The sequence below is a fragment of the Pleurodeles waltl genome, chromosome 10 (genome assembly GCF_031143425.1).
Source record: "Pleurodeles waltl isolate 20211129_DDA chromosome 10, aPleWal1.hap1.20221129, whole genome shotgun sequence".
NCBI classification, from domain to species: Eukaryota; Metazoa; Chordata; class Amphibia; order Caudata; family Salamandridae; genus Pleurodeles; species Pleurodeles waltl.
The window spans coordinates 662,597,287-662,624,221 of record NC_090449.1 but is presented as its reverse complement, the minus strand read 5'-3'; the positions used below and the strand labels follow the sequence as shown (position 1 = coordinate 662,624,221).

At 43.5% G+C, this 26,935-nt stretch overlaps 1 protein-coding gene across 2 annotated transcripts in view; it reads right to left on the bottom strand.

The window, feature by feature from the left end:
- The window catches only part of DNAJB6 (DnaJ heat shock protein family (Hsp40) member B6), a 424,156-nt gene that overhangs the window by 13,308 nt on the left and 383,913 nt on the right, over positions 1 to 26,935 (bottom strand). For both annotated transcript variants that reach the window (XM_069211156.1, XM_069211157.1), the window contains exon 9: positions 18,350 to 18,556. In XM_069211156.1, coding sequence (XP_069067257.1) covers positions 18,350 to 18,556 — 207 coding nt within the window. The remainder of the gene's footprint in view (positions 1 to 18,349; positions 18,557 to 26,935) is intronic.

Below are 26,935 nucleotides of genomic sequence, written 5' to 3'. Positions count from 1 at the left end.
TAGTCAGACATTGACTAGACTGTTTTGGCAGGAAACATTACATTGAAATATAAAAAAAGTACAGTGTGACCCAAAATTCACAGATAATATTTAAAATAGGAAACACAGCCAAGACCCCGATTCATTATCGAACTCCAGAACCAATGAGTAGATGAGAGAGAGCCTGAATAGCAAAAGGACTCATTAGAGAATGTTGAAAATTGCTAATCTTCTGACTAGCACTGTTAGCATCGTTTCTCCTTAAGTGCAATTACCACTGGAGGATTGTCTGCAGGAGGAATTACCACTGCCACATCTGAATAAAGCCCTAAATGTTGGAGGATTCTTGTAGATCAGAGGAGAATTCACTGTGAGAATTACTTCAAAAATAGTATATCCATTAGGGGAGGTAATTTCGCCAGTGAGTAATCCACTGGATTGAGGGTTTCCTACACAAACTGGAGGATTTTCTGTTACCAACCAAACTCTGAATCAAGCTCTACATCTTTTGTGCTGCCCTGAAGAGCCCTTTTGGCATTCTTTACATTTGGGTGATAAAGGAACCTCTTTTGATTTGTTGATAAAGTGAGTAATACGCCACTGGAGGATACTCCATCATGGACAACTTTCTTGCACAAATATCTCCATCATAAGGGTAGATTGGGGGACATATTTTTGGTAATGGAATTTCCATATGTCAGAATTCTACAGTGGAGCTTCCTCCAATAATCAAAGGATTTTCTTTCACCAACGAACCCTAGGATCATGATTCAGAGCAGGGCTGTATGGGAAAATCTTCACCATCGAATCCTAGGATCATGATGTATAGCTGGGAAATATGGGAAAATCTTCCGCTTTTTAGAGAATGTGTAGAAATCCTTCACTAATGGATTCTCCATTCCATTTGGGCAAAATACCTTTGCAGTATAGACACTACAGCAGTGATAACCCCGATCACATGATTCTTCTTCAGTGGGGAGTCCTCCAACACTTAATTTTCCACTTCCTCCAACAATCAGAGACTACTCTATTGGCAAGCAACTATCAATTAGGCACAGTATTTTGTAATTCTATCCTTAAAAGAGCTATGGTAGGAACGAAGCACTTCTTATGCAAGACTCCCAGGATGGAGTAGCAGTGGCTGAAAACCCTGCAAGCGGCTCCGTGCACCTTTTCCCAATGATTTGCTCCTATTCACTGAGCCCCTCCCCGTCTTCGATTTTTCTGTCTGTTGCGTAAAAATGTATTATCTGCCATCTCATATTTCAAAGTCAATTTCTACATTTAGGTCATTTTATGTTCTATATGATAATCCAATCAAATCTTTGTATGTCAAAAATAGTAATAATACCACAGTGTTTTGCGAATACATGGCAATTCTTATTTTAAAACATATTTTCAGATCAAACATGACTTGGGGGGCAGGCCGGTGTGTGAATAAGTTATATATATATTTCTTCCAGTGATTTTTTTATTACGTTCCTCAAAACAACTGAATAGATCACTGTGCAGAAAACAATACCTAAGTGTCTAGGGTGCCCTAGTTCGGGTCTTATAGCGTGTGAACAGCACAGGATTTAAGGGAAACCAATCTAAATGCATATTAATCCAATGCAAACGTAAACTGGTTCTATCCGATTTGAAATTAGATTCGTATGCAAATAACTAAGATGTGGAATTTCAATTTCTGGAGGTCCTGTTTGGTTTGCGGCACTTTGGAACCACAAAGCTGACTCCCTTTGTCGTATTATTTTTAAATAATGCCGATTCCTGGAAAAATAACTTGTGACTAAAGCTGTGGAGTTCATCCTTCCTACACGCCGACATGCATTGTGTGTATCTACTTATTGACTTCACGTAGTTCGGAATATAAATTGTCTTTTAGTTTTAACATTTGGTTTTCCCTCTTGAGGACTGCGCTCATCATATCCATTGAAGTGTATGTTCCCTGGTGAATATCTTATGTGGCCGACTGCAATTTTATGATCGCCACAAAACCATTTAAAGAAGAAATGCATCAGAAAATCTTCCCACAAATGCTAGATTTACAACCGCCCTCGGGCGGCGCAGCGACTTAGAATATAGATATGTGTCAGAGGAAACTGCCCTGACTCAAGCATCGGTTTTGTCAAGATTTAAAAGGATTTTTGCCAAAAAAGATAGTGGATCAGTGGCGTCATGTAAAGTGACAGGACCATGATCATCATGTATGGTGGGGTAACATCAGTGAAGGGCTGCCAAAAAAATGGTGGTACATTTTCTTGGAAAGGGTAAGTATAGTGTGTGTGTAACATGCTGTGCAACACCCTATGTCATGTTAGGAAACCAGGATATCAGGATACCAATAAAGTACCCCCATCCTGGTGGTACATTTCGAGTGCCTACATCTGAAAATCCACCAGGTTGCCACTTCACGCAGTGCACATATTCAGCCACTGGGTTAGAGAAACCAACGGCTGAGTTGAAGGAGAACTTGAAATGTCGTAGAGTTTCCTACATAACCTTGTTATAGGAGAAAATACATCATGATGGGGATGGAAAATCTGACACCCTAATCAGACCTAAATCTGGATTTACGCAAATGTGGCACTGAACCACTATGTTTGCCACAAATGTTACACTGAAGCTTGCAATAGTTGCTGATCCAGGTTCGTTGCGCAGATTAATAACCCTGGAGATAAAAGAATGACACTTTACTCTGTATCTCCAGCTGTAAAATTCAAGAACTCACGAGCGACCCTTAAAAATCAAAACATGAAACGTGGTTATCGAAAGGTCATATTTAAAAAATAATGCTTACAAACATGAAAATGAAAACATTTTCGTAAATTAATCAACAATATAGGCGAAATCAATCAACACCACTTGGAACTGGCAATGGGTGTGATTTTTTCCCTTTAAAATACAATCAGTGAGGATTAGTATCTAGCTTTTTGATAGTAATTGGCATTTTTATTACTTTTAGAGGTTAGCTATTATAACTTTTATATATGTGGTATATATGTTTTATGTAGTGTTTTATAGCTCTTATTCAGTGTTTTATTGCCCATTTGACCTCTTGAGAGAGTGTTGGGAGCTGAATGGGCAAGCCATCATCAATTTCCATTTATTTGTGGCTATTTAGTCTGGAATGCAGTATTCACACATCACTGTTGCGTCCAAATGTTTTATATGTATTGTATATATGACATTTCCTTTGCAGGTCAAGCAGAAGAGAGGTCCGTGGCTTTGGGTAGGGTAACTGAGCTCCCACTCATTTCGGTCAAGTAGGCCACACATGGAAATTGTGGCATGGCAAACGTCTTTTACAAAGGTAGGTCCTGGGAATTGTGGAGCCCAGAGGTGGACTACAGTGAAATCTATATTTTTAGTGGATGTCCAATTGCTGCCCTTCTTTAAATCAGCCTATTTTTCCCTTCGTGAAACACGTAACAGAGCTCACGTAAGGCCACTGTGTAAGTGTAGATGATCAGGCAAGATTAAGTACTTTGTCCAAGCATGAATGGCTTGCTTCATATGCACTGGGAAGAAGCCTCCAGTGAAGGGAAAAAAATCACAAACACTAAAAGTTCAGCAGGGAGAAGGTACACATCAACAGTCAATGCAGATATTTTTGTACCTTCCTTCAGTTGGTTGTTTCTGTGGTTTTACTGGAGCATGCACTTGCCCAGATAAGTTACCAGAGGATTGTTAGCTAATAGGTCTCTAGGAGCCTGGACTAAAGTCACAAAGGCTCTTGATAGACATACATTATGGGCTTGCACTTTCTCTGAGTAGGACAAGCTACTTCTTCCTTTCCAGTAGGTTGCACATAGGTGCAGCTGGATCACGTCCCTCTTCCAAAGATTATCTGCTAAGGATAATATATTGCACAGGATTTAAAACAACCATGTAGCAGTATTATAACAGTTGCTGCAGTACTCGCTAAATTCTTTTTTGAAGATGTTCAAAATTTTAGAAAACTCTGGCCCTCATTTGGATTTTGGCGGTCAATTACCCTGACCTCCAAAGCCCAACCCGCCAGACGACCACCAGTGTTGGCAGTCAGCAGACATACAAGTGCTGGCTGCTTTCCACCATCATTAAGGCAGAAAGCAGCCAGCAGTCGTGCTGACGGTCGGCACTGCAGAGGCGGGTCCCTTGCCAGCATCGCCACGCCAGAAGAACTCCGCCCACTGTATTACAAGCCGCAATACGGCTTGGCGGAGTCCTGCTGGTGTGGTGGTGGCAGCGAGGGAAGACTGCCAGGACCCATCCCCTCCCGGACGTCCCCCTTGACTGAGGAGGTAAGTGGGCATCCAAAGAGAGGTGGGGGAGGAGTCTGTGTATTTGGGTGCGTGTGTGCATGTTTGCGGAGGGGGTGCTGAATGCATGCGTGTATGTGTGCGTGAATGGGAGTGTCTGTTGATGAATGTGAGTTAGTGGGTGTGTCCGAGTGCATGTATGTATATGCTGAATGGGTGTGTATGTTTATGCATGCATGTATGAAGGGGGTTTGGGGGGGGTGTGAGTGTGTGGACGGGTGGGGGCGATGTGTGCGGACATGTGTGTATGTGTATGCCTGTCGACAGGAATGAAGATTCCTGTGTCCGGGTGCATGACCGCCAGGGTTTTTGTGGCAGAGTGACCATCACGGAAAGCCTGGCGGTTTGCATCCTCGTAATCCGGATGGCAGGCTCGGGCTTGCTGCCGGATTGGAGGTGTTCACCGCCGGCCACGGCGGTGCGACCCCACCGGCAGGCCAGGCAGATTTGTGGAGGCTTGGCATCTGCCAAGCCTCACAACTTGTAATGTGGCGGTCCTTACCACCAGCTCGGTGGCGGTAGGACTACCACAGCAAAGCTGGCGGTCTCATGACCGCCAGCCTCATAATGAGGGCCTCTGTCTTCTTAGGGATGGCTTTTTTGGGCTCATCAAAAACTGTCGAACTGATCAAACAGTCCTTCCCAATCTCTTACTTTTCGGGGAAGTTGCAGGCTTATCCATCTCATACCACATAGCTCTCAGACAGGAACGTCCATGTTTGAGCATCTTCTGCTCCAAGTTCTATAGTAGTCCTAGGGCTTCATTGAGGTTGGTAGTCAAGTTAATTTGTCTGTGTATTCATATATTTATTTGCTTTAGGGAATGCCTATGCGCAAGCATAGTAAATGAGGAGGCAAGTTGATCTAGTCTTGGTAGCAAGTCCAACAGAGTCAAGAAAAAGTAAGGGTAAAACTGTGCGCTTCTGCTGATGCGAATTAAAGTCTATTCTGCTCCCAAGGTTTAAATGAGTTATAGGGTCCAGACAGCATTTTACAAGGCAAAGCTACCATGTAATTGGAGGGCACCCTTAAGCAAACTCAATTCCTAGCTCTCCTGATGATAAGCAACAACCTCAATCATTGAAGTGTGATGTCAGTAAAAGTGTGAAAGGGTTGACATAATGTCAAAGAACACGGCCCTTGGCACCGCACCAACCCCCTCAGACCACGCACGCAACCTCGGATTCATCCTGGACCCACTTCTCACCATGACCAAACAAGTCAACGCCATATCATCCTCCTGCTTCCTCACCCACCGCATGCTCCGAAAGATCTTCCGTTGGATCCCCGCCGACACCAGAAAGACCGTGATCCACGCCCTCGTCACGAGCGCCTGGATTACGGCAAAACCCTATACGCAGGAACCATGGCTAAACTCCAGAAACGCCTGCAGCGAATTCAAAGCGCCTCCGCCCGCCTCGTCCTCGACATACCCCGCAACAGCCACATCTCCTCCCACCTGAGACACCTGCACTGGCTTCCCATCAACAAAAGGATCACCTTCCGGCTCCTCACCCACGCACACAAAGCCCTCCACAACAAGGGACCCGAATACCTCAACCATCGCCTCAATTTCTACACGCCCACCCGTCAACTTCGCTCCGCCAACCTCGCACTCGCCACCGTCCCTCGCATCCGCCGCACCACAGCAGGTGGGAAATCCTTCTCCTACCTGGCAGCCAAGACATGGAATTCCCTCCCCACCAACCTCAGGACCACCCAGGACCACCTCGCATTCCGGAGGCTTCTCAAGACCTGGCTCTTCGAGCAGCAGTAAACCCTTCCCCCTAGCGCCTTGAGACCCTCACGGGTGAGTAGCGCGCTTTATAAATGTTTTTTGATTGATTGATTTGATTGATGACATACTTTGTTCCTCCCTCTTCCCAGACAGAGACTAAAATAACCCTGTCTACGGACACATCCACAGCATACCACACCACCAACACCCAGGAGATCAACAAGATGCATGTGAGTATATCAGGCCTTAAAGCCACATTCCTTGCTGTCAGTGAGTATTATGAGCAGGAAGGCAGATGTTACCCAAAGAATGAAATCTGCAATTTATCATTAGATTTTCATTCCAAATACTAGTTTGACATCTGTGTGTTCACACAGTGGGCTTAAAAAGTAAAACAACTTATGCCTCTTGTAAATATGGGCCTGATTTAGAGATCAGAGGATGGGTAACTCCATCACAAACATGACGGATATCCCATCTGCCATGATACAAGTGCCATTAGATATAATGCACTTTTAGTACAGTGGAAAGGACATCCGTCATGTTTGTGACGGAGTAACCCTTCTGCCCAACTCTAAATCAGGCCCTTTATTTCCTAATAAGTTATTTCAATGTAGTTGTCACATTTGGGTGTTTTATTCCTAAATACTCACTGCTTCCAAAAATCAAGTTAAGGCTTCTACCTCCTATATTATAAAAGTTAGAATTTAGTAGGAACCTTAGTTCAGTAACGGCTGAGCTGTGTCAGTAGTTTGCAACTCATTGTAACTGCCAAAGTCACACAGAGACAGTGTTAGTCCAAAGGGAAATACCTACACTTTCCTCAAACCCCATAACACATGAGCAAAACGTGGATCTTCCTCTAGATTGCTGTCAATTTAAAATACATTGTTAATGATAATTCACATCTCCCAGTGACTGGCTACTGTCAGGTCAATCCCATGTAAGCATAAAGAGGAAAGTAATGCTTTTGATTGAGTATATGGCATCTGGGCCCTATTCAACAGGCCTCAGGTCCATGCAGAGATGAAAGGCCAGAGGCTTTTTTTTTTAAATCTAAGGGTTTATCATGGGTTTCTTATAACATGACATATGTAGCACGTGAAACGCCAGATTGCGTTTCCCTCATATTGGATTATTACATTTAAGGATTCTGAATGGGCATCATTTGTTATCGAAGATACAGGCATCATGCTGGCAATAAACCATGCTTTTCTCACATAGAAGCTGCTGTAATGAGTATAAAAGAGAAATATGAACTACTTCAGGCGCCTTAAATATCCATCAACCTCTCTCTTTTCCGTACCCTCAGAATCTGTAAGGATACAGCCTAAACATCCCAGATTATACTGGTAGAAGCAATATCAGTTTTACAACTTATTCTTTCTCCATATGCCATGCTCCTCATTCAACTCTGCCTCAACAGTTTACAAAATAAGGAAGAGAATCAATACATTATTCCTGCACGTCCCAGACTAATATCCTTCCCTGTGCTTTCTAAGTATGTTGTCCCTCAGTTTAACAAGCATTGGCAAAGCCAATAGGTCTCACATATGTGTCAGCAAATAAGAGTGGCAACAAAGCCAACCAATAGTAAGCAATCGATGGGCTCCAAGGCCCCTACTGTACACAGTAGCCTTCACAGCAACATGAATTGGCTGTCAGCAGGTGCAACATTATCAAGGGCCACTGCTTCCTGTACTCAGTGTGATCCTGAGCAAGTCTCTGCATTGATCTGTGATATGCACAGTCAGTCACTTCACCGAAGCAGTAGCACCCATCTTGGAATTCCGCTTATACTTTCTGACCCCTGTTGAGATAACAGCTGAGATCAGAGCTTCAAAATCTGTATCAAGAGTTTCAAAGCACTAGATCGCATCGGGCCTGGACTCTCCTAACCTTATAACTTGACCTCCAAATTATATATAGAGAGAGGGTGCCACGGTCTATAGAAAGTGCCTGTAAGACAGGAGCAGCTCACGGAACTAGGCGGGGGTGGGGCAGTGCGGTACCTTAATCGCCGTTGCTGCCGCCACCTGCACCTTGCCTTCGCCACAGGCCAGTCTAAATGCTGCTGTCATGCTGCAGGTAGCATGACAGCAACGTTCGGACTGGTCGGAGCCCCTAGTCAGGGTGCTTCAAGGCAGACTGGGAGCATCTGCCTGCTCTCTCCAACCTGGCAACACAATGCCGGTTTGGAGGGAGCCTAGTGTGCATGTATGTTTGGCCAGCCCTAGACGGCTGGCCAAACATACATGCGCACTCCATGCTGTGGACTCCACCTCAGTGCTCATCACAGCCCACGGCCCTGCCCCTTTTACAATAGAACGATAATAAACATAGTTTATTATCGTTTTATCGTAAAAGTTTGGCTGCTTCTGGTGGGAAGCGATGCTCCTCCACCTTAGCAGAGGAGCAGCACCTGCTGTAAGATCTTTGTCCCCAGAGAGAAGCTCCTACCTGAAGGTCATGCTGCTCAGTCTTTATCTGGGTGGATGCTGGATGGAGGGCTCTGCTGACTAAGGCCTGTGCCAGGAAGGTGGGTAAAACTTGACATCTAGTGCCCAGGTACTTTAAAGCAAGCACACCAAAACTACACCTGTGGTGCACCAAGATTGGATTGCACTGCAAACCTTGCTCTAATCATGTAAATAGGCAGTTATGTTTTCTCCATGTTGTTTTATCTGATGTACACCCCCACATTCCATCGCATGGAACGAGGAACGGGTTCAACTTGCAGCCGTTTGCACATTGACCCACTGGAGACAAGCCACTAACATAGAAAACAGACAACTCTTAAGACCCCCCCGTGACACTGACCAAGAGCTCAAAGGAAGCGGTAAGTCATACTGAAAAGGGAGAGGTTGTAAGCCGTTCAGTGATATTACTACAAAGAACAATGCCAATGTGAAGATACAGACAAATGATTAGGATTGTTTTTAATTTGCAAACAAAAATATGGAAACGGCTACTCTACCTATAAATTAAAGTAAATCCTAACGTTATTTTATGTTATTAAAAGAAAGGCAGGACTGGACAAAAAATTTAAATATTGTGTCAATATACCTGACATTTCTTAAAAGAGTACACTGTTCTCAGCATTAGTCTATCAAGACTTCATTAATCACGTTCACGGAGTCAAAGCACAGATGTTTTTAGTGGGAGCTGGAATGATGGGAGGTGGGAGGAAAGGCAAACCAGGCGGTGATGATCACTGGAGATGCCTGCAGTCCTGTTCATTACAACAGAATACGACCAATAACCATTACTGGTCGACAAGAAGAGCTGTTAAAGCGGGCGAGGAGGCCGAAAAATATCCAATCTACACGAATGAAACAAAATTCAAAATCAATATGAGCTTGTAAGTGGAGAACCTCGAAAGTCAAAAACCAGAAGAGGAGTGTAAAGGGGCAAACTGGCCAGTTTGGACATCAGTAGGTTTCTGGACAGGGTGGAGTTTGTTAAAGCCTAGCAGCCCTGGACGGCCGGTCCTATAGACAGGCCTTTTATAAACTCTGCGCCAGTCGTATTGTCATTAAAAGGCATTAAGGGTCCATCTGGCTGGCTTGGGCCCAGTCCTACCAGCCTTTGACAGACACAGTCCTGTCCATGCGATTGACGATGCCCCAGCCTTTGTGGTAGAGCCACAGGTCTGTACATGTGACTGACTTTTCTCCAGCCCTTCCAGCAGTACAGAAGTGCAGGACTGGGTGCAGCTAGCTGACTTTCCCCGACTTAAAGTCCACCATCATTATCGTATCTCTCTATTGAAAATGTCACAATTTGATTTATAAGCCTGGCTAGTTTTTAATTTTACATACCCCAATATATGCACTGAAGAAAAAAATACATATTTTGTAATCAGTGTCTTTCAACAAAACCTCCATCACGTGCTTCTTAAAATAAAGCAGCTGATATAGGGGGTCATTCTGACCCTGGCGGTAGACTACCGCCAGGGCCAACGACCGCGGGAGCACCGCCAACAGGCTGGCGGTGCTCCCATGGGCATTCTGACCCCGGCGGTACAGCCGCGGTCAGAAAAGGAAAACCGGCGGTGTACCGCCGGTTTCCCGCTGCCCTGGGGAATCCTCCATGGCGGTGCTGCAGGCAGCGCCGCCATGGGGATTCCGACCCCCTTACCGCCAGCCTGGTTCTGGCGGTTTTGACTGGCAGAACCTGGCTGGCGGTAACGGGTGTCGTGGGGCCCCTGGGGGCCCCTGCAGTGCCCATGCCAATGGCATGGGCACTGCAGGGGCCCCCTAACAGGGCCCCACAAAGATTTTCAGTGTCTGCCACGCAGACACTGAAAATCGCGACGGGTGCAACTGCACCCGTCGCACCCCTTCCACTCCGCCGGCTCCATTCGGAGCCGGCATCCTCATGGAAGGGGGTTTCCCGCTGGGCTGGCGGGCGGCCTTCTGGCGGTCGCCCGCCAGCCCAGCGGGAAACTCAGAATGACCGCCGCGGTCTTCTGACCGCGGCACGGTCTTCTGACCGCGGTACGGTCTTCTGGCGGTTCCCGTTTGGCTGGCGGCGCCCGCCGCCAGCCAAACTCGGAATCACCCCCATAGTGTTTTAATGTAAGTGTTGTAAAAATCTAAGTGCTTTCAGTGACTAAGTTAGGTTTGAACACTGCCCTTAAAAATAACTCAGGATTGTGAGAATGTCATGCATTTTTCCCAACGCTTGTGTGAGCTTCATGTCACTGTCGTCCGATATACGCTTTTTACAGACTTTGAAATGATTCTGTATTTTAACTGCTGGTAAAACTCTAATGTTTTCAGCAACATCTTAGCCCACTCACCAGAAGGGATGCTTTAAAAAGAAGGCACAGAGTTGTGGCGCTGTGAATTTTTCTGCCAATTATGTTTCAGTGATATTAAAAGAGTGTTGCTTGTGTTTCCAGCAAGAGTTTGTCGCTGTTCTCAAATACATATAGGGGGTTATTCTAACTTTGGAGGAGTGTTAATCCGTCCCAAAAGTGACGGTAAAGTGACGGATATACCACCAGCCGTATTACGAGTTCCATAGGATATAATGGACTCGTAATACGGCTGGTGGTAAATCCGTCACTTTTCCGTCACTTTTGGGACAGATTAACACCTCCTCCAAAGTTAGAATAACCCCCATAATGTATTGAGCTCCTCTTTGTAATTGGACCAGACACTCCTTAAGGAAAGTAGGTGGTCCTTAGCCCCGAGGCAACATAGGGAAGAAATGTCTAACTTTGTCTAGTCTCACTGTCAATTAGAAGTGCAAAGATCACCACAATTTCTTTTAACAATCTGCCTGCAAATTAAAACCAGGAACCGTAGCTCCAGCCCTGAGCAAAAGCACATTTAGTGGATGATGTGTGCCAAGGATATAAACAACCTGTGCATATAGCAGTGTACACAAATACCTTAAAAGTATCGTGGACTCACTTAATCTAGTTATTTTTCAGCTCAGGGGCACCCAAGAACCTTTTTAATTTTTATTACTAGTTGATACCGGAGTTGACTGGAACAGCAGCAGATTTGTCAAGCTCATTACAATTTATATCTAAAATAGGCGCTACAGATTGGATGCAAGTGAAGTTAACGCCCTTCCATGAAAATATAAGGTCAGAAGCAGACAAAAGAAATAAGCAACAGCACGGCATGGGGAGGGACCCGGGGCAACAAGAAATGGAGAGGGCGGGGCCTGGATGGAGAAAACTCAAGTACCCCAAAGCGAGAGCGACCAGCGGAAGAACACATAAATAAATGTATCAGTCAGTACTTGGTCCACGTGCTCTATCAAAGGACAGCATGAAGAAGAAAGTGAAACTGGATGCAAGACCCCCCAGTCAATGACCAATCAGAAAGAAATGAAATGAGAGAGATCATGAAGCGAACCAATAGTAAGTAACGGGTGGGCTCCAAGCCCCTTTTTGATTTTTTTTTTTTTTTTTTAGATACAACAGATTGTTGTCAAGCGACAGCGTGTATGCGCTGCCTGCAGGCTCAACCTAAAAAGTAGTCAGTTGAGTATAACATTATGACTGTTGCCAGACCAATTATGTTGGCCAATTGTTAACAAGAGAAAATGTTCTAATGTACACAAAGTATCGCAATATTATTAAGCATATAACCAGTGCTTTAAATGGGAAAAAATAAGTGCCGGTACTCATTAGCATGAACTAGTAGTGTGGTGGGTGGGGCTAGGGGCGGGTCTTAGAGCAAGACATGAGGGTACTTTATGACTTATATACCAGTTGCAGCACATCCCAAAGGCCCATGAGAAATGTATTTAAATAAACAAAACAAGTTAACTCGTTACACAAAACGAAAGCTAAACACAATGATATTTTAACATTTCTTTTGTTTTGTAATATTTGCAGCTTCTTAATACCATACTGTTATTTGCTGTTGTTTTGCACAATACTATATATTCTTGAACGTGCACACACAGAAAGAAACAAGCAGACACGCACACACAAAGCATTCCACACAGTCCTCCTTAAAGTCTTCCGATTCTCTCCCTCTTTCATTCGCTTTTCTCTCACACAAAAACACGCACATACAAGCAGGCAAATACACATACGTAAGCAGACCCTCGTTCAAAAGACTCAGGTGGGATTAATGCCATTGTAAACTTCTTTCCTCCCATGGCTTTCTTAGATGTCACTGTTAGCGGGATCCCTCCATTCCTGTGTTTGCACAAATGCATACGATAGTGTAAATGTGATTGACAGCACAGGGCCTGAATGGGCCCTGTTCTGTCAAACACAGCGTGATGGTGAATACCCGGACATTAGGCACTTAATGCCTGCTGAATAGCTCAGCGGGTGTCAGTTTAGGGCTACAGAAGCACCTTAGCTGTCAGAGGCAGGTTCAACTCTGACAGCCTAGTGCTCACCAGCACTAGCAGCTAATGAGCCTACCGTTCATGAGTACAGGTACTCTCCTTGGCAGCAGAGAAGTGCCGGTACTCAGAGTGGAAAAAATAAGAAGTGCCGGTACTCAGTACCTGTGAGTACCGGCCCATTTAAAGCACTGCATATAATCGAATTTAATTACACATGTGTTGAAGAATCCTTAATTCTTAACTATTGGCCACAGAATACCAAACAGGGAACATTCAGAGGATGAAGACTGCTTCGGGTGGACTAGACTTCAGTGAAATGACTTCATGAGCCGCTACTTTTAAGTTTGTATCCAGGGTACGATTTGTATGAGGCATGAGGGGTGGCCTACATGGATACTTATCTTATCTCAGAAAATGTGGCATTTATTGAAAACCACAGAAACTGGGCATGCTGTGAATAAGTGGGCGTGACTTCCTGCAGTTGTTACAATGATTACTGTAAGACATACTCAACTACGTTTTCCATCCTAAAAACCAGTTTTGCCATGAATCACAAAACAGGTTGATGGGTATGGAACTCTCTTTGGCCAAATTCTCTGAAGTTTGTTTGAAATGAATATCTATGTAGCATTATCGTGCCAAGGAATTAGACTGTTCAAAGATACTGAAAAATAGATGGCAATGCTGGTTTGTATGGTGGCTGTGTAGTAGGTTTTAGTGGACTAGAAGCAAAAACACATTATTTTTTGCTATGAGTGAACAGGGGTCACAGCAAGGTTGACCAGCTATCATGGAATAGGTTCTCCAATCAGAAGAGTCTTGCGGGTAACCGAGTTTTGCCTGTGTTAATGTGTGGGAACTAAATGGTACTTTTCTAGCTAACTCCAGCACCTTACTCCTGTGATAACTGTGTGCATACAATAGTGCTACTGAGGTTGCAAAGCCACCCGAATGCTACTTAATACAAGGGAGCACAGGCAATCTGTGTGTGAATAAAGCCTTGGCTTTGGTTCCTGGCAGATGGTCTTCCTTTGCAGGTGTGAGTAGATCAGCAAGTGGGCATAGTTGTACAGGAAAGCACATGGCACTTGGGCAGTTTTCGGTTGAAGGCACTTGACCAAAAGAGTTAGGACCAGGTAACTCCTTTTGGTGTAGTCTGCGACTGAGATGCTTATGGTTGGTCCCCTTCTGTAATGGTGAAGGCAATCTAAGAACGATGGGCTGTGTGGGTGAGGAGTAATAGCACAGGTAGTTAAGAAGTATGGGCTCAACGTACCAGTCCGAATCATGCGCGCTAAACACAGGATGGTCAAATCAAAGGTATACCTGTGTGTGCTACACGGCTGCCTGAGCCTCAATGTGATCTGGTGGTGCCGAGAACACTTCGAGGAGGCAATGGTCAGGGCCGGCGGATGAGTGGAAGGAAAGTGCATAAATGGGAAAATGAGGAGAAGCAAAAGGGAATCAATGGGATGAGGTGAGAAAAGGAGCAGGAGGGGAAGAGGAGGGGAGTGAAATCTAAGTAAATCAAGGGGCTAAGCTGACACAGAAAAGCACTAGTTGGCACAGAAAGGAAAAAGGCAATATGCCATGTTTTGTAAAATTTGATATCTAGAATATAGGAACCATATTTGCAACATCCAAAATACAGAAGGAATTAAGGACCACATGTAGGTAGCTTTTTGCACGTCGCAAACAGCGAATCTCGCTTTTTGCGACGTGCAAAAAGCACATCACGATGCACAAACCCAGTTTTGCGATTCGGTAACAAACGGGTTTGCGACTCGCAATTAGGAAGGGGTGTTCCCTTCCTAATTGCGACTCGCAGTGCAATGTAGGATTGTTTTGTGACCGCGAACGCGGTCGGAAACCAATCGCAGTTTGCACCCATTTCAAATGGGTGCTAACCCATTCGCAAAAGGGAAGGGACCCCTTACCCGTTGTGAATGTCACTGTAAACATTTTTTCAGAGCAGGCAGTGTTCATTTTTTGTTTTTGTAATGCATCTCGTTTTCCTTTAAGGAAAACGGGCAGCATTACAAAAAAAAAAAAACGGCTTTATTGAAAAGCAGTTACAGACATCGTGGTCTGCTGTCCGCAGCAGGCCACCATCCCTGTGAGGGCCGCCATTCACAAGGGGGTCGCAAATTGCCACCCACCTCATGATTATTCATGAGGTGGGCATTTGCGACCCCCTTGCGAATCGCAGATGGTGTCAGGGACACCATCCTACATTCGGATTTGCGACTCGCAAATTGCGAATCTCTCTGACTCGCAATTTGCGGGTCGCAAATCCGATCCTACGTACATGTGGCCCCTAGAATCCAAACCCGTTTGAAAGAGTTTATGTTTCGTTAACAGCATGCTACAAGCTCTATTAGAGTATTTTTTTTGTACAACATAAATTTCTCAGAATCGTCATGGATTGCTATTAGATTCCAAATCCAAATTTTAAAAAAATGCAATAACAATGCTGTAGCAGTGTTGGGGGATCAAGGTTCTGTGAGTAAAGCATTACTGAACACCCGTTATAGGAATGCACTGAACTTAAGGGTCAAAATCGTCTCATGTGAAAGGAGTTGAAACCTAAATGATGATACTTCGAGTTCAGCTCGTAGAATTCTTATTAGAATGTGTTTGCAGCTTAGACCCTCGCAAGCTGCTGGTCATGGGTGTGTCCATTGTTTTATTCAAAAGATAATTTTACAGTTTTTCCTCAACAGTATAGGAAATTATTATAACGACTCCAATTAATAACCTCCACCTTAAATATTCAAATCAATACACATCTAAGCTCTAAAGGAAACTCTTAGAATTCCTCACAAAATCTTTGGCGTGGTAGCCCTATTCGGTAACAGCATTACTCCCATCACCCCTGGATTTTGAGTTTTTTTTTTACCACACTTTTCTGCAGGTAGTTACACTCAGCCTTTTGCTGTTTAGAAGTAGTCAGGTTATTTTCCTTATTTACTGCAGAATTACCACACCGCACTAATTCCAATTCACTGATAAAAATGTGCGGTATGGGAATTAACCGCTGTTTCCACCATTACCGCATAGCTCCAAAAGAGCGCGTGGCTGGGAATATTCGGGTTTCTGCAGGAGTCGCAGCAGTCTGCAAGTAAGTTTCATGCTCAGGACTGAGACCAGAATGTGTAACATGAGTCTCTGGGTGTTAGGCATGCAAGCAGGGTCACTGTGTGCTGGTTAATTACGTGAAGGGAGTTAAACTCAGGGCAAGCATTGGATTTATTTTTGTTAATGTCTTGTTTGTGAGGTAGGGCTGTCGGGTGACTTTCAGAAATGGAGCGAAGTTAAATTGGGAAGTGCTGTGAGAAGGGAGAGGCAGGGGCAATTTGCACATGTTACACCCCCCTCCCCTCACCCCCAAACAGACAAAATCCTAAGTATTTGCACTGCATTGTGAAAGAAGACAACGGAACATGTCCCACACTTTCACAACATGGCCGTGGAAAGCCTATCACTGCAGTGGATGAGCGGTTACAAACTGGAGCAACAAAAATAATTCCTCAACTGGGCACATTTTCAGAGACCGAAAACGTAAACATAGCATTGTTAAGATGTGAAACGTCATAACATCGAAACTGCATATTCATTTATTGTTTATTCCTCAAATATGTTTTCTGCTAAAATCTGACTAATGCGTTTGGGGAAGTCTTTATCGCACTCTGATTTTTATTTCAGCAGTATACTGTGACAACAAATACCTATGCTTCTCTGTTTTAGCTGGGTACTTATATTCTTCTGAAAATAATTTGAAAATGTTTACAAACTCCATGGTGCCTTCTACTCTAGCAGTATTGACAGATAATTGGCTTATTCTCCTTAAGCTTCACTACTACAGTTTCCCATCATTCTGGCTTATAGTCTTAGTAATCAAGATTAGTGGACTCAAAAGCTTATTCTACAGATGATAATAAAACTGCAAAGCAAATCTAAGAGGAAGCAAAGCGTAATGGGGAATATAAGGACTGGGCCCCTTAGTCTGTTTATGCTTAAGAAATAAAGGTTGAATTTTCCAGTGATAACTGTAGCTTGGAGTAAATATGCAAGTAGACATTCCAGTAAAGAAAGGATGTCAGCAAACATAAAATAGTTACAAGTTTGTCTATATTACATGTCTCTCTGTTGTTTGAAGGAGATATCTTGGACCCGAGGCCGATTATGGCATGTCTTTATACGGGTAAGAGGTCAGATGTACCACGTGCCTTTCCGGCTTACAAGCTACTCCCTCATATAGAGTTCACAGTATGATATTATTTCAAGGGCTTACAGACAGTGGTATGTAGAAAGCAAAGTAAAAGATCTCTATTGTCTGTCAAATCTAAAGTCCACTTCTCATTGATGAGCCATGGAATACAGTGCTGACTTGGGGCGTTGTTTACTCCCCAGACATGGGCAATGGAACAGTGTGCATCCATGGAAAGCATCACAATGTGAAATCCTAGCCAAAGGAATATTATTTAGACTAAATCAGTGGGCAATGGAATAGTATGCCAAATAGGATGATAGAACACTGTACTGGCTTATGCCCTGAAAATGATGCAGGCTGGAATAATGCAACACTAAGAATGCTGGGCAATGACGGTGCAGATCTGGTCACTGAAAACTGCGTAAACTTTGGAAACACTTTGCCTACGAGGGCCTTGTAAAGCGATCCAAACTTGGCAATGGACTGCTGTGAAGCCTTAAGCAATGGAACACTATGCAGACTTGGGCCCTTGAAAATCGTGCAGAATTGGGCAAGCATCTCTAAGCAGACGTGGGTGATGAGAAGCTGCAGTCTGTTGCAATGAAACGCTGTGCAGACTAGAACAATAGAAGACCAGGTAAACTAAACTAAAAATATTGAACATTGTTCAGCGTTGAGAAACTGTGAGATGCTCAGACCTGGGCAATGGGATGTTGCTCTGACTTGGGCAGTTAGAGACTCTAAAAAACTGGACAACAGACCAGGGTGTAGATGTGGCAAGCTGAAAAATATGCAGGGTTCATTGGACTTCTATCACGAGCTAAATAAAAATTGTGTACAACAATATGTGCCAAACTGGGACTTCCAGTTGTATGAATTGGACTTTCAATTGGATTTTGGGCCTTAGCAATTTTAAGTCAGTAGACTCAAACCCTGATTCTGAACGGGAGTATTCTGGGAATTTAGGCAGACATCAATAGCTCTTGTATTTAATTATTTGATTTCTATTGATTGCGTACTCCAATATATCTGTGGCTACTGGCATTGTGAATAGATGACAGAGGTCTTCCTTCTTCTACCTAAACAGCCATAGCACAACTCTTCCTAACGTCTACGGTCAACACAAAGACCATATAGTATTGATCTAGAGTTGTGAAAGCGCAGCATTCGGTTGTAGGAACTAATTCTAAGTCACTATGCAGCAATATCTGTTCCCTTGAGTTTTAGGTTCCCCGGTTTCAGACACATCAGCTTTGTCATGTGCCACATTAAGCCTGCTGTTCACACCTGTTGGACAATCGACCGTCTCCCAGCTCCCGGCACCCCGCGCTCTGTCTTCATCTTCCACCCATTCGCTGTTGTAGTGTTCAACATGCTTAGGGTATGCAGACGGTCTCAGGGGCTTCGAAGATCTACTACTGGATGGTTGAAAGGGTAAGGCATTCTGGCCTCGACGTCGACACTCCTCAGCGAGCGCCTCTTCATCAGCCACACCTGCAGAGAAGACAAAGGGGAAAAGAAAAATGAGCCCAGCTGCCTGGAGTACTAAATCAAATAACACCTATAGGCTACACTTTCCTTTTGCATGTCCTAGCTTTCATCAAAGCTAATTTATTATTTGACATGATCAGGAACACATATATGCTGAAGGCAGGTATGTGCCATTTAATTAAGTCTTTTCCATGGACAATTATGGCTATGCTTTTCTGAAACACCATGGAATGCACTTATGGAGAGATTTTATGTATACCTTTGAGTGATAAAACCTTCAAGGTCTTTTCCGGAACAGTTTCAAAGTATATCTGAGTAGTAAACAAGTCAATGGAAGTGTACCTACTCTGAGTGCCTACATGTAATATTATGTACTTCAGCAGATCACTGCAAACACTGCACTAATTAAAAGAGAGGTCACATTTTGTTCCATTTGCCAGTGTTCAACATTTGCCATTTTCTGCAGGGTGCATTTTGTCTGGCGACCACGTAGCGTGGTCTTTTGTGCTTGAACTAGGTATCATCTTTGTACAGATGTAACAGTATTTTTCAAATTCTCTGCTTTCAATACCTTCTAACCAAGAAAAAAAATTATATTTTCTGATGATATTGTCACCTTCTTTTCTTCTCCTACACTTTAAAGCCCTGTTCGAGAATATGGTGTGTAAAATCCTCATAATTATACCAGTTGTTTTGGGTAGTGTTTAACACTAGGAGTGGTTACTTTTATAAACCATGACAAAGAGGGCAATGGACATTTACAACAAATTCCTTGGAGGATACGTTTAATGAATATTTTACATGGAGTAAGTGTGGCCACAAGTAAGGTGGGGTGTTACTGCGTGCTCAGAAAGAGAAGTAGGACTAATATTAAATTAGAATATTTGATAGGAACTGTTGTTTCAAAGTGGAAGTTGCAGATAACAGGTGAATGATGGAAAAAAAATATTTTATGCGATATTAAAAAAAGGTTTCTACTATGGGGCATGTTACGATAATAAAACGAGTTGAGTCGCACGGCCGGCAGGTGAGAAACCCTTAATGAAAGTCCTGACAAGGACCGGGTTTTTTAACACTGACTAGCAGCTGCAACTCGGAATGGTGGGGAATGAAGAAAGCGGTAGAGCAGAACAGCTAGTCTACTAGGGGCAAACAGCACACGTCTTTAATATAAAACAAGCATTAGCAAAGTAAGTCGTTTGGGCCTTGGCGGGCAGACTTTTGGCATTGCCCATGTGTTTTTGTTTTATTGCTTTTTTTGTAAAACTTCACTGTTGGGGAAATTGCTGGGCACGCGTCAGTATATAAAAAAATGACTAAAAGCAAAATGTGCATTTGGTATCAAAATGCACACGTTGCAATAGTAGTCCCTGGCAGAGAACAGAGCTGCTTTACTTCGTGGGCAGATAAGCTCCTTAAGAAAGGACAGAATGCCACCACTCCCAGTAGTGAAGTGATCCAGTGTATGCTGTAATGGGTGGAAGAAAAATCTGAATAACACAACAACAGACCAATGGATGGAGAGGGCTGGATGAAGGCCTCAATAAGTGCTCTATATATATAAATAAGAAGATCTTGTCTAAAGCCACCACACCTAAGAAAGTTAGCAGGCCACATGCAGATGAAAGAGGCGCCGACAGGAAAAACTGAAAGCATAATGGGACGACATTCCTCCAACAGAAATATGCACCAGAAGCACGTATTCACAGTGCATCCAACTGAGTCATGATGTCTCATCAACCATTAAGAGGAAATTGTCCTTTTTGGAAATATGCACAGCTGACCCTGTTCCACACTTCTCCCTCTAAATCTGGGGATAACTAGCTGAGAAGAAGGTTTTGGGAACTTAAGACATTTTCCAAACAAATGACAGCTTAAGTGCATTCAGGTAACTATACCTGGCCATCTGGCCTAGCATGACCACATCAGATATACAATATTAGTGGTTTTATTATTAAATTCAACATTTGAATACCAGAGGCTACAGGACAACATGACTTGGAAGCATTCCCTCCTGCTGCTGTGTACTATGGAGTCCAGTATCAGGTTTTCTGTCCAGGGCAGGCCTCCGTACCCGATGCCACAGCAAATCGATCACCTTGGCTATGTGCAAGGAGAGGCAAGGTCCTACAAATGCCTGAGGGGGCAATCTCTTTAAGCCAAACTCAATGAAAAACCCAATTCCTAATTCCAAAACAGGGGCCAGAACAGAAAACGTCATAGAATTTAATGACTCGAGCTAACAAATATTTTTGCTTCCAGAAGGCTGCATGGTTATATTTAGGCACTTCTCAATAAGGAATCTCACCCCTCCCTTAAGTTGTTTAAAGCTTAAGTTGGAGGGAGACATTCCAATTATGCTGAACTCTGCACCATACCACTGTCAGTTACGCATGCTTTCACCAAGCGTGACCTTTAATCTGTAGTGAAAAAAATATGCCCCTCATGCAGAATGTTATGAGGACATGATGACTCATATCTCGCAGATATTCACAAGCCTTTGATTAAATGCAGACCCCCTAATTTGTAGGGTGCATTGTGCGCATATAAATAATAGGACATCTGCATTTTAACGCTCCTAACTAAATATTATAATAATTTTTCAGAATTTAGCTAGGATTTTCGGGCAGAAAACACAGATACCTGGAGATTTCAATGTGACAAGGTTTTAAAAACTTCACAAACGATTAAATATTTGAATTTTTCAACGGCACGAAATCTGGACGGACAGTGTACGCTCAGCGTAAAGACTGACGCAAAGTCCCCTTTATTGCAAATGGGTACGCTGGCTCTGCTTCCGTTTTCTCGAATAAAATTGATTGTGTTCCTAAGGTATTTGAAATAAAAATCTTTGAGAGCATCTGAAGAACACAGAGTACTGAACGCACGAGGAACAGAACGTTTTACGCGCCAGGAGCAAGGAACATGCACCACTGTGAGGGCAGCGCGCCCGTCTATTTCTGCTGCTGTGTGTTCTGGCCATTCAATTTCCCTCTAGCTGAGAAGGATGTCTAATCTGTGCTGGGAGATTCCTCTTTTTTTGGGATGGGGGGGGGGGGGGACCTGTCAACAGTAGATTGGCTTATTGGTTTACCAATATTACGGGTAAATTTGACAAATGCATATTGATTCATCAAAGAACAACTTCCTGCCGGAGACTGTTACCATGGCAGTCTCTGTTGGTAGGCTCTCAACGTCCTAGTCGCGCGGTAACGATGGGCTGGCGCATCCATTTACACATATTTTAAATTAGCATAATGCTTGATTTATTAGCACAGAATTCTTTGTACATTCCAATCAAAGGGAAATACTCGAGGCTACCCGACAACAGATTGGGCTCAAAACTGAATGTCACATTCAGACTCTTACACTGACCAAGGCCTATCCCTGACAATAAAAGCTCAGTCAATCATTTTCAGCAAACATTACAAAATGGTCAAGTGAAGAGTACTTAAAAGACTAGCAAGGCATAGTGTGTTTGACCACCAGGACGTGATTGTTACTCATCTAAAATTAAAAGGGCAATGCTTGTTTACATCGGGGCACACTGCTGAACAATACGAGAAGTTCCGAATTAAGTCTAAAATGATATTTTGCTATGACCTATCCTATTCACACAGCCATTTTGGAATATGTAAAATATCACTCCATGTACTGCACGCCTAGTGAACTGACCCCAAAACATCGAAAATGGAAATAAAAGGGGAACATTCATATACAACTCATCCAAATAGTAATTGGCCTTTTCGTACGTTTACTAAGAAGGAAACTGGTGTTTCAGAGACATTTCACCAAGGCGTGTAAGAGTATGTTAAACAGTACCCATGTAGTACTATTTCAGGTACTCATTAATGCTTGTCTGAAGTGCCCCAATGTCTTTTTCTGCCACCTTCTGTACAGAGGGTTGGCTGTATTTTGAGCCAGATGAATGTTTCCCTCTATCAGCTCAAAATAAACTATTGTTTGAACTAGATGTCAATAGTGGGGAGCACGCCTGCCGGGAAATCTCTTGACAGCCCAAAGCGTACACACCAATCTTTTCAAGATGTCAAACCACTCTAAAATCTCCATATTTCATCAGAAACTAGACACGTGGAACACTCACTTTGGGCTAATTATTATAAATGGATTTTCAACATGATTCTGAACTTCAGATAGTGGTTCAAAAGCTTAATTGGGAAGTTCAGAATTCAATAACTTGGTTCCAGCCACATATCTACAACACACTTCTTTCTGAGTATTTTTGAAGGATACCGTATTTGAAAACGTTGCTGTTGACATTACAATTGGTTATTTTTCTTTCAGATAATTGGTAGCATTGCAACAAAGCTATTTACATGTAACCCAGAGTGCCCTCAACTGCATGTTGCAACAAATAAAGTGATGAAAGAAATGCCTGAATGTATTTCATCCAATGGCGATTGATTACTCGGGCCACACCGGAGACCATCGTTTTCACTCACTATGCCACTCTAGACAGAGGTTAGCCATATGCAACTCAGTCTTGGTTCTACTCCAATAGAAACACTCCAGGTCTCCTCAGAAGGGATCACAAGCAACCACAGACTGAGTTTGACCTACTTAGGCCTAGTCAGTGAGATTCAGTTTGAGTCCTGTGGCACAATGAGTATGGCACCTGTGTCTGGATACACCCATTGCAATTACAGTGATTGTCACGGGGTGGGATCACTTCAGGCAATCCTTCCCTTGCTTTATTATTTGCTGCAGTAGACACGCAAGGTGTGACAGGTGTATTTTGATCTCCCTATTCCTACATTCATTCACACATACTTATTTATTGTTCCAGCCATATATGAATATCCATATAACATTCATCAAAGCATTTATGTATCCAACTACGTTCATGCTTTCATTCATTCATCCATGTATTAACTGATCATCCACCCATATTGTCATGCAGTACACAACGTGTGCATGTGCACCTATAAGCATGTAGTCTCTTGCTCTATGAGTGCCTGCAAGTGTGTTGTGTGTTTGTAGGTGCCCCTCTATGTGTGTTGCTTTTATGTGAATGAATGTCTTATTGTACATTGGTGTGGTTACTTGCGTGCTTTTAAGTGTGTGTTTTATATATTTAGTTGCCTGAGTGTGCACTTTTAAATGGTGTGTGTGTATGGTTGCCTGAAGATGTTCTGATACACGTTTGTATGTCTATATGGTGTGCATGTGTCTAAATGGTTCAAGGTATGTGAGCGTATTAGTGCAAAAATGTGTGATTTTGTTTCTAAGTGGTTGTCTGAATGTCTGTTGATCTGTGCCCATTTGTGCCTCCATGTACAGGGATATATGTGTGTTCATGGATGTCTGTAGGTGTTTTGCTGTGAGTCTGCATGTAAGCATGGAGATATGCTTGGTACATGCATGGACGCCTGCATGTTTTGTGTCTTTAGGAGGGCACAGAAAGCTTTTTCAAAGCTTATTGCACTGAAGAGTCTTTCGGGAACAGACTGTGTTTTAGAAGAACAAGTTACTTACTTTTGGTAAAGCACTTTCTGGTGGATACTCTCACCTAACCACAGGTTCCACACCTTTGTATTCCTCCAAGGCACCAAACTAGATCTACAAACTTCTGCTACAGCTCCTGTACGCAACATGTGGTGCCATTAACCCCTGCCTTGACACCATCTCCAGATATGATGGCATACAAAAGTGAAAGTTCAGGAGGCCAGCATCAGTTTTTCTTCCACATATATTATGCGCCCTCAGATGCACAGTGGGTGACAACTGAGGAAATAAACAGTGCCCAACACCTAACTTGAGATCTTATAAATCACAGGAAGGTCATTACACAGATCAGGCAGGTGGGCAAGCAGTTAGGAATCTTCGGCTAGAAAGAGTATTCACTAGAAAGATTGCCACCCAAGTTAAGTAGCTTGATGTTATTATCAATACTGCTAACTCACAGGCTCATGACCTTTTGAATCCATATTAAAGCAGTACACACCACAAAGAGGTTGGTCAGAGAAGTGTTCTTCACACCAGGATGTCCTGCAGGACTAAGTGGGCAACATGGCCCTCCCTGCAGATCTGAGAATCAATGCAAGAGTGTCAGGTGTGTATCAACACCACATTCAGAAGAAAAGATGCCCAAGTTCTAAGAACCAATTTGTCAGCACAGAATGTGGTATATGGTGTTTGCACAGAGAACGTCTTCAGCTCACTGGCACAAAGCACAAGTAATCTCAATAATGAAGAATGTTTCCAACTTTTAAGAGTTAACAACTTAAGGAAACAACATGGTCTTAATAGGTTTGCTCATCAAAATTTTAAAAACAAAGTTCTATTGCAGCATAATAAAACTCAATGGTATAAAAGTATATGTAAGCCATTTAAAAAAAACACACATCACAATGGGTGATTTGAATAAACATAGTGGATCAGTAAACATGTTGAAAGGCCAGATAAATAACCTTTACCAGTGCCTACTGAAAAGCTGTGTCAGGCCAGAGTCAAAGCAAACAATGGGGTATCATATAATTTAGCCTGCAGAGGGTTAACCGGTCAGCTTAAACCAGGCCACAAATTAAGACCAACAGGCGGCATCAATAGATTTCAAGACGGGCAGCAAGAAACCAACATCCATTACTTTCGACAACAGGTCAAAATCACTTATTTGGTTAAGTTCAATTTCCACAGAAAGAGGTGTAGATTGCAAAGGTGTAGTTAGTTCAGATGTAGGATTGTGCCCTGCTACAGAGACAGCAGCTCCTCCCGAACAAGTAGCTGGGGTGTAGGACATAAGCTCAGATTCAGTAAGCACCAAACTCTCCGGACACAGACCTGAGAGGGCAGGGTGAATGGAAGAAGCATAAATGTGTAAAGAACAGCTGAGTTCCATCAAAGGTGGTACACGCCTCTTAGGGAGCCCAGGATGCACAAGTCCAGAGAGTGCACATTAATGGAAGAATCGAAAAAATCTATCATGGGCATCTGTAACTGGGCAAAAACGCTCTGTGCAACCTCCAGATGCAGATGTCACTTATAGTTTCAAAGGTGACGCCGGCTGAGGGCATCTGCCCAGACATGAAGAGAGCCAGCTCGATGGCTAACCATCAGAGAAATCAGCTGAGGAACCAGAACTCCCATACAGTGACAGAGAGACACTACAAGCCCTTCTTACTGCAGTATAACATGGAGGTTGTGTTGCCCATCAAGGCTTCAACGTTGATTTAACACAACTAGGCATTTAAGGGCAGGTGGATGGCACACAGCTCCAGGACACTGATATAAAGTTACAGAGTAATCAGACAGCAGAGCCCTCCAATCATCATGTCATACAGGTGGCCCCTCCAGCCAAGAGTCAATGCATTTATCACAACAATCAGCACTGGGTGTAGAAAGGAGAATGGTCTGCCACATGTCAAATTGGCAGCCATCACTTATCCACCAATGAAGGTCCTAGGCCACCTAAATTGATATGCAGATGTTGCATGACAAGCACCCCCAGTGCTGTGCCCATTTTAGCCAGAGGTTCACTGTACAGCTCACATGTGCCAATGGGCATGAGGTACTAACATGAATCATAAGGATAGGAGACAAGAAGGCTCAGAATCATGTGGCCAGAACAAAGGCTTGAACTTGAAACTTCAGGATCATCGGTGGAAAGTCCTGCACTCACTGGAGGGATAGAAAGGCCTTCTAAGCTACCATGGAAGGGCAACCCCAATGAAGGGATTCTACTGCACGGGCACAAGAGGGGATTTTGGTTAACTGGTGGAAAATCCCAAAATGAAAAACCTGCAGATTTGTTGAGACTGGTTAAGATGACGTTGCCGTTAGGATTTTAGTCACCGAAGTACTGTAATACACGTATTTCCAGGCTGCTAGGATGGACAGACATTACCTTGAGAACAACTAGGGTGTGAGGTAAAAACCAAAGGGCAGGACGGTGGATTGGTAATGTTCCATCCTCACTATGAACTGAAGGCAATGTCTGTGGGACTGCAGGATCAGCATATGATAAAGTACATGTCCTGCAAGTTCAAAGAAACCATCCCGTTCCCAGGAATTAGGCCGACAAAAACTGAACCATTTTGGCATTTTGACTAGAACATCCTCTGGAAGTTGTTGCGAAGTCAGAGGTCTAAGATTGGCCTTTAACACTCCCTCCAGTCCTTCCTGGGAATCGGGAAGCATTAGGAATGTTATCCTGTGCCCCTCTCCGCCTCGGGTACCCCCTCAATTGCACCTTTGGTGAGCAGAGATTAAACTTGCTAGGACAGCAAAGCTATATGGGCCCCGGGCATGTGACTAATAACTGAAGGCGTATGGGGAAGGATGGATACAAAAGGGAAGGCATAACCAGTGTGAAAATCTTGAAAGGCCCATTGCTCCAAAGTAACCGCAAACCAAGCTGGAAGA